Source organism: Serinus canaria, chromosome 3 (assembly GCF_022539315.1).
Source record: "Serinus canaria isolate serCan28SL12 chromosome 3, serCan2020, whole genome shotgun sequence".
Lineage (NCBI taxonomy): Eukaryota > Metazoa > Chordata > Aves > Passeriformes > Fringillidae > Serinus > Serinus canaria.
Genome location: NC_066316.1, coordinates 110067397 through 110079835, shown reverse-complemented (window position 1 = coordinate 110079835; position 12439 = coordinate 110067397). Strand labels below are relative to the sequence as shown.

Genomic DNA, 12439 nt, shown 5'->3' with positions numbered 1-12439 from the left:
AAGTTCAAAGATGAGTACAGGGAGGCTGGGAAAGGGGAAACCTTGGGGTCAGCCACCACTTTGCAGCTGACCAGAGCTGAGCCTGTGCCTTGGCTGTGCTCCAGAGCTGGCTGTGGGTACCCTGTTCTCTCTGCAGGGTGACACTGCCATGGGTCACAGATACTCTGGGGTTGGGTACTGTCCCTGCCTGGGTGGTGCTGGGACCCTCTTTGCTGTCAGTACCTGTGGGTGCAGAAGTAGCATAAATAACAACAACAACAACAACAACAACAACAACAAACAAAACAACAACAACAAAAAAACCACAAAAAAACAAAAACAAAACAAAAAAAAAAAAAAAAAAAAAACAACCAAAAAAAACCAAAAATAAACCAAAAAAACCCAGCTCCTGTCCTGTGTTTGTGCTGATTCTGCTTCTGCAAAGGATGTGGGTTGGGTGTAGTCAGAGGAAAGGACAGAACTGAGCCAGACACTTGTGAGGTTTCATTTCAACTTCTCAAAGTCACCACAGAAGAGGCCCAGTCCATACCAGGGCAGAGGTGAGCTTGGGGCCCCCAGGCCTTGACTGCTGGAGGTTTGAGGTGGCCTCCAGAGGTGACATTTCTCACCCACATGCCATGGGCTGGAACCTGTGGGACAAGGAGGTGGAGAATCCCCTGTATGGGGATGGCTTTGGGCCACAGCTGGTGGCTCAGTCAGCAGTGGGACAGCACGGTGGGGTGTCTGGAACACAAAGGAAGGAGCAGAAAGGACCCCAGTGCCCTGTTCAGGAGACAAAATACACCCTGTGACCCAGCTGCCCCTCCTCTCACTGGAGGTGTGTGGCAAAGGTTTGGGTCTGTGGTTGCTCCACATTCATGGGAAGAGATTGTCACCTCCACAAGTCCCTGAAACACCAACAGCTACCAGCCTGGTTTTGGTGCTTGGGAACCCAGAGGGAACTGCAGGGTGGATTATGGAGTCCTAGTCCATCTGCAATGCTCAAACCCCACAATCCACATCCCCACAGCCTCAGCTTTTCACAAAACCTCCTCTGGGCACTCAAAACTTTTCCTCTGCTCCCTTTGCAGAGAGGGGGACTGGTGGCTGGCAAAGTCCCTCAGCACTGGGAGGAAAGGATACATCCCCAGCAACTTCGTGGCACAAGCGGACAGTTTGGAAGAGGAAAAGTAAGTGGGAAAGCTTTTGAGAGGTCAACATGGATGCTGTGCTCAACGAGCTCCAGGAGGAGCTTTATTGATGGCAGGAAGATGTGACTGCTGGGCTGGATGGCAGGAGGTCTTTCTTCATCTCAAACAATGCTGCCCAAAAGCTCAGGACAAGTTTTTAGTCATCATATTGGTGTGGAAAGGGAGGATGAAGTTGTTTAGGGGAAAGTGGGCAAAGGTTCTTGTCCCATTGATTGCACCCACTGTGGAAAACAAGGATTTGGGGGGGACAACAGAAAGGTTATGGTGGCAGTGTCAGGGATCATCCTCTGGTCCCACGGGGCCAGTCCACCCAAACAAGTGGCTTTAAACCTCTTCACCTTCCAAGAGAGTATCCATTTGTAAACTGGGAATCTCTGGATGGGGGCACTGATCCAGGTCTTGGATCTGCCAGGGGCCACACCAACAATTTAACAAGACAGAAAACTGAGTGCCAGCACCCAGACCTACAGTGCTGTTTTTTTAAATGAGCCCAGATGCAGCCTCCCTGCAAAGAAGATTGAATGAAAGGCTGGAGTCCAAAGAGTTTATTTTGCCGGCAATACAAACAGAGGGAGAATTTTTTTCCATGAGTTATCCTCCTCTATGGCATTCAGCTCTAAATGATCAGTCCTGCCTGCAATCTCTTCTTGGAGAGACACAACCATCACTGAGTTCAGCAAATATTTAGCAGTGCACAGAAATGTGGCTGAGACATAAAATTTCTTTGTATCTAAAGCCTGAACTTTGTGTGGGATACTGCACATCCCATCTACTCCCCATACTGTCTGAATTTCCAGGCTGTGAAACAAGTCCAAAGTGATCCAAATCTGGTGTTAATCTACCCAAAACAGATTATTACTGCCACTTTCCAGCAGATAGAAAACTACTTGCTGATAAAAACAACCCTCAGTTTCACAGTGTAATGGTTAATATAAAAAAGAACTAACTGGAAAGAATTAAAATTTTTTGTAGAGTTTTTCCTTTTCAAGCCATGCTTTCACCTTTTCTGTCTCCAGGTGGTATTTCAGAACTCTGAGCAGAAAAGATGCTGAAAGGCTGCTGTTGTCTCCTGGGAACAAAGTTGGCTCTTTCCTCGTCAGGGAGAGTGAAACCACCAAAGGTGAGATCTGTGGAGCAAAGGTAATTCCTCATTGTTGCCCAGGCTTGGAAAACCTTCAGCAGGGCTCTAGGAGTGAGCTGGGGGTTTGGAGGGCAATGATTTGCTCATGATTTACTCATTTGGGCAGTTCTGGCTGTGGGAAGAGAGGCTCTTCCACCAGAGTTCATGGCAGAGACACAGGAACACAAATAAGCAGATTTTCCAAAATAGTTTAGGAGGTTTTCTTTTCCTTTTTTTCCCAAGGAAATGTCTCTCTCTCTCTATTTTTTTAGTTTTTTAAGAGATATTTCTACACACTCTTGAAGGAATATTTCTCCTGTTGGCAACAGAAACTTGAACAGTTTGGAAAAAAGTCCTTTTCCTAGGGAAAACGTGTTTTTCCTGATTGTTTGTAGCGAGGGGAATTCATACAAAACAGAACTTTTGGAAGGAGAGTGGCTGGGGCAGGATAGATGGATTTAATTCACTTTCCTTCCATATGAACACGTCTCACTTTTGATCCAGTGAGGATGGAAGGGCCAGAGCATTGTGGCCACTCCTCTTGGGCAGTGGATATAGTTATTAACCATAATAGAAAGCCATGTAATTTCAATTTCTTTGTTCCATGCTGTTAATTCATAGAGTCTGGAAGTTAGTTTAGGTTTTCCCTTGGGAATTCGTTATTTTTTCTTTCCTACTTTTTTCTCCTTGCTTCCTCTGGGACATCATGTGTGTTTACAGCATGGAGATGTTCATGATGGCCCCGTGTTCTGCTCTGAACCAGATCCATGGAGTCGTGCAGGAAAGTGTTTTTGTCTTGCTGTCATTTGGTTCCTTTCCTTCCAGATGGATGCAGGAGTCTTCCCTTAACATTTCAAAGAAGGTGCTTTGTGTCTTCCCAAGAGAATCAAGGAATTGTTTAGGTTGCAAAACCTTTCAGATCATGGTGTCCAACTGTGACTTGTTCAGTAGAGAGTTGGAGCACCCATCTGAAATCATGCGGAATCTTCTTTTCCTTGACTTGTTTCCCAAATACTTCCAAAGGCCCAGGCCAAAGAGTAAGAGAGGGAACAGTCTGGTTCCTCCATCCTACAAATGGCTCTTGCCTACTGTAGCGTAACAATCATTCCAAAAGCTGCAGGAACACATTCCCCCAGCTGTGCTGAGCCACAGGCTCCTGGCTCCCAGCAGCATTCCTGCATCTCTGTTCCCAGCAGGAGGAACCTCTCTGAGCTCAGCCTTTGCATCCAGCTCAGCTCCTGCCCTTCCCTTGGGAAGGATCTCAGGGGCTGCTGAGAGCCATAGGAGCAGGAAATGGACTAAACACATGTCCCTAGGGGCCACACCTACGTGGCTTTTAAACCCTTGCAGGGATGGGGGCTCCATCACTGCCCTGCAGCTGTGCCAGGGCTGGGCAACGTTTTGATGGAGAAATTGTTCCATCAGTTTTGTACTCTGGACTCTTTACCAGCCCAGGTCTGTCCCAGGATGTGGTGCAGGACTGCAGAGCAGGTGAATGTCCCTGGAGGCTGAGGAGCAAGAACTCCTTTTGGCTATCCTGGACATCATCAGAGGGAATTAGGAGGCAATGATTTTCATTTTCTCCTGTCTCTGGGAACAGGGATCAGGTTGGATGGGGCTTGGAGCAACCTGGTTTAGTGGAAGGTGTCTCTGTCCATGGCAGGAGGTGGAACAAGATTAATTTTAAGGACCCTTCCAACCCAAACCATGCTGTGATTCTGTGAAGGAAGAATTGAATTTTTCAGTGCCTTGCCTCTGTACAGCAGCTCCCAAGGGCACAGTAATTGGCCATGGAGGAGGACAAGGAAGCTCCACCATGCTCCCTGCAGCAAATTAAACTGTGACTGGGGCTGAGATGCAGTCATTAGCTTAATGACAGGGTAGGAATTCACACTGGCAGCTGAGAAATTGGCCCTGTCTCTGAAAGGTGTGGGAGAGTTTAAAAGGTTGGTGGTGCCTGGAAAGGAGATCCTGTGGGAGAAGAGTACTTTGGGTGCAACCACATTGGCAAACAGGGCAGGTGTCTTCTTCCCTGCTGACTCCCTGCCACCAGACACCCCTTTGCAAAGGTGTTTGTCATCAATTCCTGGATTTCCTTCTGCAGGATCATTTGGCCTCAGTGCAGCTGCCTTCACACCACGTTTGGCTCCTTCCTTGAGCAGCCCTCGCCCTGTAAAAATCCCACACAAACCCTAAGCTGTGACCCAGGCACATCAAGCACCCTCCTGGTCTTGTGCCACATGATCCCAACTCTCTTGGGCTGCAGCCTGGCCTGGACAGCATTTCAGCCTCTTTGAAATGAAAACAATGTCATCACCCTCAACAACAATCATGGAAGTTAAAAACAGTTAATAGCAATAATAGCAATAATAGCAACAGCAATAGTAATAATAGAAATAATAATAGAAATAATAATAGAAATAATAATAGAAATAATAATAGAAATAATAATAATAATAATAATAATAATAATAATAATAATAATAATAATAATAATAATAGGCATTGTCATCAATATCATATTCTTCTTCACAGAACCACAGAATCATTTAGGTCAAAAAAGATCTCTTATGATTATCAAGTCCAGCCTTTGGCCTTGATGTTTATTATCATTATTTTGGACCTTAGAGCCACGTTGGTACCCCAGAGAAGCCGGCAGAGCCATTTCTTTGCCTTTCCCTCAAGATTTTATTTCATCATTGAAGATGTTTCAGGGCTGTTTCTCAGTTGTTCAGCTGCAGGACTGATCAAATCAAAAAGGCTTCTAGATTTGTCTTCTGCCTGACATTCACAGTGAAGGAAAGAGAACCAAGGGGCTTCCTCTGCTGAGGAGACCATCACATCAAATTGAGGTTCTCTGGCTCTGCATTTAAACCACCAGTTTTTTCCATAAATTTTACACCAGCAGATCTGGTCTCTGCAGGAAGGGAGTCCTCTCAGAATGATTGCTGGCACTTGGGAAAACTTCAGACTCTTCCAAACTCTGCTTGTAAAGATTTATGATCACTCCAACAGAGCAAATATCCACAGAGGTGGCGAGTTTTTTGCTGTTTTTTATAAATGCAGATGGGTTCCAGGCACAGTGTAGGGAAAACTGCTGGTGCTGGGATGGAGAAACCCCAGCCTGTGAGGATTTTATGTTAATAAACTTTCCCCTCACGTGCAGGAGTAGGGTTTCAGAGCTGCTGTTCCTTCTTTTCATAATCCTGCATGAACATATGCACACTTTTAAACATGTATAGTCTTGCCTTTTCATTAAAAACCATCAAAAATGGGCAGTTTATCAGCCCAGGTGACATATTAGGCTTAGAACAGCCCAGCAGGCTTGTAACAACTCATTCCAGAAATACAATCCAGACAAAGGGGAAAAAACCCCACTGCTAAGCTGCATTGAGCCACACTGACACAGGCTGGAAGTTCTGCTCTGCAGCAACATCTAGTGATGCTTTTGTGCACTGAAAACCAGCCTTGGTTTAGACTCTCATGGAGGGATGGCTGAGCAGCTCCCTTAAAGCCCAAAGAGGACAAGATTCCAGATGGGAATGTCTAGATCTGGTTTAGCCATGGTCACAAGTTTGTGGCTGAACAAGACAATTCTCCTGAACCCACCTTCTGTACCCCCCCAGCTGAACCAGTGACCTTGGCACAAGTTTAATAATGTTTAATCCACAGGAAAATGGCTTTAATTGGCTTTAAGTTGAAAGATGACAGGTTTAGATTGGATGTTAGGAAGAAATTCTTGCCTGTGAGGGTGAGGACGCCCTAGCACAGAGTGCCCAGAGAAGCTGTGGCTGCCCCTGGATCCCTGGAAGTGTCCAAGGCCAGGCTGGACAGGGCTTGGAGCAACCTGGGATGGTGGAAGGCATTCCTGCCCATGGCAGGGGGTGGAACTGGATGAAATTTAAGGTCCTTTCCAACCCAAACCGTTCTGATTTCATAATGCTGAGTTTGGCCGAGCTGAGATGGGAATATGGAGCTGTGGAAAGACAATCCTGACCTAGGGAACATCTGACAGCTCTGCCTGCAGAGGTGCTGCTGGTCCCCACAGTGCTTCCACAGGGCTGTTGGCCACAGCACAGGCAGCTGTTACTCCAGGAAGCCTGGACTGGATCAGTTAAAGCTTTGATGAACTTTTATCCTGTCCTCTTGCCTTGGAGAGAGGGAAGCTGTAAATTCTGGGGGACTTGCCCTGGAAAGGCATCAGCCAGGGCTGTGTTAGAGCTGTTCACAGCCATGGAAAGGGGAGGCAGCTAGTCCCTGACTCAGGGGAGGGAGTTTGTCCTCACAGCTCCTTTGCTCCTTCTCCAGATGCCTATTCCCTGTCTGTGAGAGACCACAACTCTGCCCACGGGGACATCATCAAACACTACAGGATCCGCTCCCTGGATGGAGGGGGGTACTACATCTCCCCCAGGATGACTTTCTCCAGCCTGCCAGAGCTCATCCATCATTACAGCCGTGAGTTGTCTGCCTGCCCTCGTGGATTTGTGTCCTGGAAGAGAGTGGGGACAGAGGGAGTCCAGGTTTGGGAGACAGCACAGCTGCTCCACTCGCTCTCGTGGGGCAGGTGTGATCCTACAACCAGAACCCATGTCCTGGTTTCCACCTTAGGGAATTGCAAGGGTGAGCTCTGCCCCCAGCCCTAAAGTCAGGGAGAGTCTCCCATCAGGAAAGGAAAGAGGTGAATGTTGCCAGCATATGAAGGAGGGATGCATAGGAAGCAGGGTTTGGAATAACTGGGCAGGATGATTTGTTCCTCTATGGCTCCCTTTGAGCTTTCCCCTTTGACTGGGACCATTCTGAGTGCATTGATCCCTGTGGTTGAAGCTTTTCATGAAATCAGAGAATTATAAACATTGGAAAAGCCCTCTAAGGCCACTGAATCCACCTGTTCCCCCTGAACTGCCAAGGCCACCACTAACCCATGTCCCCAAGTGCCACATCCCCACAGCTTTTGAATCCCTCCAGGGCTGGGGGCTCCACCACTTCCCTGTGTGGTTGTGGAGGTTTCCATGGGTTGATTTTTCCTGGCATGTGTGGAAGGAGGAGGAGGTTTTCTCTGCCCTCCCACTGAACTGTGCTGTGCTTTGTCCTCCTCCAGAGAAAGGGGATGGGCTGTGCCAGCGCCTCACAGCTCCCTGCACATCCCTGGTTCCCCAGAGACCCTGGGCCCAGGACGAGTGGGAGATCCCTCGGGAGGCCCTGAAGCTTGTGAAGAAGCTGGGCAGTGGGCAATTTGGGGAAGTGTGGATGGGTAAGTGGAATTCCTTCCATTCCAGGAAAAAAAAAAAAAAAGTTATAAAGAGAGGAGATGGAAAGCCCTTTTATTTCCCTAAGGCAAGACTGTTCTAGGAGTGAGGATCCTTAAGGACAAACGCATATTTATGGACACACACAGAGGATTCCTGGGAAGGAGTGGACAGCTCATGTTTGCAGAGATCAGGGGTTGAGCAAGGGTTTCACAGGGCATGGGTCTTGAAGTCACTATATACTCATCTCTTGGGATATGCACTCATTCTTCCTGAGAATCCTGGGCACAACTGTAGTGATGCCAGTGATCCTAAGTCACACCCAGTAGGGTACCTGGGTGACATTTTCCCACCTTTTCTGCCTCTCTGTTCCACTTTTTTAGCCCAGATCTCCATCCCTGATGCCCTCCTGCCAACTGCTAATCAGCAGGAGAGGAAGTGGGGGGAGCTCAGCTTCCTTTGCCACCCTCTTTGTGGTTGCTGGTTGCCTTGGAAATGGAGATTGTGGACAGGACCAGGCTGAGTTCATGTGCTGACTGCTCAGTCCTGCTTTTTTGGATGGCATTTGGATGATTTGAGAGCCCAGCTGACGGGAGCCCCCAGGGGTTTCACCCAGAAAGGGTCTGGGTGGGCTGTGTGAGGATGGGCTCACTGCAGGGACCATCCCTGATGCAGCCTCGTGGGCTGACAGCTGTGACATGAGTGTCCCTTCTCCCCTCACACCTGCTGGCACTGGGATTTACCACATGTTCCTTCATGAGGGATTCAAGCTGTTCCTGTGGTTTCCTGCTCCATGAGCTCTCCTTATTACACAACCCCAGGGAGCCTGCAGAGAGCCCAAAATTCCTCAGAACACCATCATCTCCCTGCAGGCTACTACAAGAACAACATCAAGGTGGCTGTGAAGACCATGAAGGAGGGCAGCATGGATCCTGATGCCTTCCTGGCAGAGGCAAACCTGATGAAGAAGCTGCAGCACAACAAACTGGTGCAGCTGTACGCCGTGGTCACCAAGCAGCCCATCTACATTGTGACAGAGTACATGGCCAATGGTAAAAACCCTCCTGGAGCTCTGTGCTGGGCTTCTGCACAACCTCTTTGGTGATCTGGCCAGTGATCTGGCCACAACCTCTTTGGTGATCTGCTCCCGTGCAGAATGAGGGTGGGCAGGAGGGGTTGTACCAAATCTGCAAGCAAGTGACCCAAAAGTTTGATTCTGATACAAACAGAGGCTTTCTGGGTGATGAAAAAATTATGGTGATGCTCCGTTTGAAGAGTGTTTAAAGTTCTCCTCCCCACTGTTCTCACTGGAAGTTTGTTTCAGGTTTTTACTTCCTTCATGGTGAAATTGTCCTTACTATTTCCCCTCTTGTTTATAACAGTTCAAACTATGAATGCCCAGCAGTTTGCAACAGATCTGTGCAAAACAGAGGGGAATTTGGGCTGTCTGGGAGCTTTCCTAGTGAAAGAGACTCCAGTGGACAACCATTCTGGCTGCTGAGATTTCCCTTAGCATGGAGGCATATTTGTTGCATGTATTCAGAGAAGCATCAGGGAAAACAAATTTATAGATAATTCAGAAGAGTGACAGCAGTCTCTCCTCTCCTCTCCTGCAGGGTGTTTGCTGGATTTCCTGAAGACAGAAGAAGGAAACCAACTGAATCTCCCCAAACTCATTGATATCTCTGCTCAGGTCAGTGAACAGTGGGTGGGAAAAGGATCCAAGATTTTGTTATAACTCAGTGAAATTCCTGCAAGTCTGAAGTCAGTGAGAGCAGAGATTTCCTGGAGAAGAACAGCTCCTCCTGGTGTGTGTTTTCTTAGGGATTCTCCTCATCCTTCTCTGTCCATGTGCATATCAGCTCTGTCCTTAAGGCAACCCTCTGAAAGCTTTGTGCAGAGCTAGAGATCTGCAGTTTGGGTTTTTTGGGGGGTGGTTGGATTTGTTTTGGTCTGATTTTATTTATTTTGCTTTTCTTCCTTGCTGAGCAGGAAAAAAGTTCTTTTTTCTTTTTACCTATAAAGGAGGAAAAGCTCAACAAAGAGACTTCCAATGCAGGACCAGCAGTCCTGCCCTTCTGAGGATGAGGCATAAAGGATATTCTGATCCTCAGATCTGAGAATATTGCTCTTTAGGAAAACAAAACAATTTTATCTTTTAAGCATCCCTAGGCTGCAAATCCTCATAGCTGCAGCTTGAAATTTTAGTCCAGAAGTGTCTTTAACACAAATAGGGCAAAATTAGTGAAACCACATGAAGAATGAGAATGGCTAAATCACTGCACTTTGGTCCCAGACAGCTGTTGACAGAATTTGGCTCCTCCAGAGCAGAGTCAGGCTAATTAGGAAATACTGGCCAAAAAAAAAGCCCCAAAAAACCCTAAAGCATCAGGCTGAATATGGGATTTATCCATAAAATCACTCAGCCTCTCTTGTCAAAGTGGACTTGAGGAAACAATGTGCAAAGTTTGCTGGTTCCAGCCCTCACATAGAGTTGCTTTCTAACAAATTAACAACTGGAAAATCTTAATATTTGAGGGAATGGTTTATTGTAGTGAAATACTTTAATTCTTGCTTTAACCAGAATGAAAAGATTTAAGTGCTTTAAAGCAGTGCCACCTTCTGTCATTTTTATTTTGAACTTTCCATAGGGGTGCAGAGGAACCTCTTTCTGTTCCTTCCTTCATCACTACTGATAAATCTTCCATATCTGCAGCTTCATCATTGTTGTCTGTGAGATGTTATGGAGACAAATGCACTCTCCCTGTTTAGGGTATTTGACTTAATTACTTCCCTCCTTCCCTCCTCTCCTGAAATCTCCACTTCCCTCCCTCCATCTTTTATTGTTTCATTCCCTCTCTTGAAAATTACAGTCTGTGGTTTGTGTTAAGTTCCTGAGGATAAGGAATTAATTAATTCCTTTAATTAATTAATTCATTAATTCCTTATTCCAATTAATCCATATTACAGAGCCCTTGGGGTTAGTGGGAGCATTCCCCAGAAGCTGGCAAGATGCATTTCTGTGCAGGACCAGAGCAATCTCTGGGTGACTCTGAGCAAAGATTTCGGTCAATGTTACAAAATTATGGAATCATGGAATGGGTTGGGATGGAAGGACCTGAGAAACCATCTCATTTCAAACCCCCTGCCGTGGGTGGGGACACCTTCCTCTATCCCAGCCTGCTCCAAGCCCTGTCCAGCCTGGCCTGGGATGCTGTCAGGGATCCAGGGGCAGCCACAGCTTCTCTGGGCAACCTGCACCACAGAGCAGGACCAGGATAATTGAACACAGACCAAACCCCCACAACCCAATCATGCAAAACCCACAGAAGTCACCCTCAGCATGGGGTAGGAAGGATTTTACCCATCCCTGAGGCACTGGCATCAACTGGAAGAACAACTTTCATCCTTCCCTCTCCCAGCCCAGCACCCCTCCCCAGGGCAGGGACTGAGACATTCCCTGGGTATCTCTGGGAGGAGCAGCAGCAGGAAAGGGCAGTCTACTGAGCTATTTTGCAATCTGCTTATCTGTGGTGTTGGGGTGACATCACAGCTCAGCAGGCACCCAACCCTCTCGAGTGCAATTTTTGATCCAATGACATCCGTGAGTTAAAATTAGAACAGTCTGGGCTGATACACTCAATCCTGTGGTCAGTCTTGAGGGTAAATGCTTGAAAACACTTTGGGCTGGAACGAGCTGAGCAGCAGGTCCTATCTCATTAACATCAGGACAGGAAATTGCATCAATTCTTCCATTTTCCACTGCAGAAATCAGCCCTTGCACTAGAGGGGTGTTGACTCAGGTTAGAAATGCAGCATTGGAAAGTATGTGTGAGTATCCTGTTTGAAACCACATGTGAGTGCAGAGGGCTCATGTGAATCTGCATGGAGTGGAAAATTGCTCTGCCCTCAGCCACAGGCACTTAAAAGCTTTAATGGGTGCTACCCCTTGCTGGCAGGGGCTGCACACATCCACTCACCTTCCCAATAAATGCCCAATCCAAATCTGAGATTCCACCTGGCAATCTCTGTCTTCTATCAATCTCTCTTTTCAACCCCCAGCACTCATCAATGAAATGCTGCTGCTGTCATTGATAGAGGCACCCCACACCAGGTGCCTCAATTAGATTTTAGGAATAAATTCTTCCCTGTGAGGGTGGTGAGGTCCTGGCACAGGGTGCCCAGAGAAGCTGTGGCTGCCCCTGGATCCCTGGAAGTGTCCAAGGCCAGGTTGGGTGGGGTTTGGAGCAACCTGGGATAGTGGAAGCTGTCCCTGCCTACAGCAAGAAGTTGGAATGAGAATATCTTTAAGGTCCTAAGGTCCCTTCCAAGCATCCTATAATTCTGTGATTTGCTAGTTTGAGTTTTTTGTGGGGTTTTTTTTGTTTTTTTTTTTTTGTTACTGTTGTTGTTTTTGTTTTGTTTTTCAAATTCACATATTTAACTTGGAATGTTTATGACTAAAATGCCCACTGGAGAGGAGAGGCTTGTGGCAGAAACTGGGAATCCAGTGATGTGGCTTCAGCTCTCGCTGCAGACATGACTCAGGGCAAAACAGAGAGTGGTGCTTCTGTTGTGATTCACTTGGCTGCTCAGGATGTTAAAGCTGAATATCTGCACCTGTATAAGTGCAATATCTGTTTATTTACCTTTCTGCTGATCCACCTGTCCATCCATCCATCCATCCATCCATCCATCCATCCATCCATCCATCCATCCATCCATCCATCCATCCATCCATCCATCCATCCATCCATCCATCCATCCAGCCATCCATCCATCCATTAGCAACGTACGCACATCCATGCTCGTGGAGAGACAATAGCAACCCTGTAAAAATGCTGTGCTTTGCAAAGGTGGGTGAAAAACACCTGAGATCC

General features: G+C 47.1%; 1 protein-coding gene across 1 annotated transcript in view; it reads left to right on the top strand.

Moving 5' to 3' along the window:
* Nucleotides 1–12439, top strand: part of BLK (BLK proto-oncogene, Src family tyrosine kinase) — a 43872-nt gene that overhangs the window by 26641 nt on the left and 4792 nt on the right. Inside the window, exons 5-10 of the mRNA XM_050972698.1 lie at nucleotides 1071–1169; nucleotides 2207–2310; nucleotides 6619–6768; nucleotides 7412–7564; nucleotides 8432–8611; nucleotides 9176–9252. Of these exons, the coding sequence (XP_050828655.1) occupies nucleotides 1071–1169; nucleotides 2207–2310; nucleotides 6619–6768; nucleotides 7412–7564; nucleotides 8432–8611; nucleotides 9176–9252 (763 nt within the window). The remainder of the gene's footprint in view (nucleotides 1–1070; nucleotides 1170–2206; nucleotides 2311–6618; nucleotides 6769–7411; nucleotides 7565–8431; nucleotides 8612–9175; nucleotides 9253–12439) is intronic.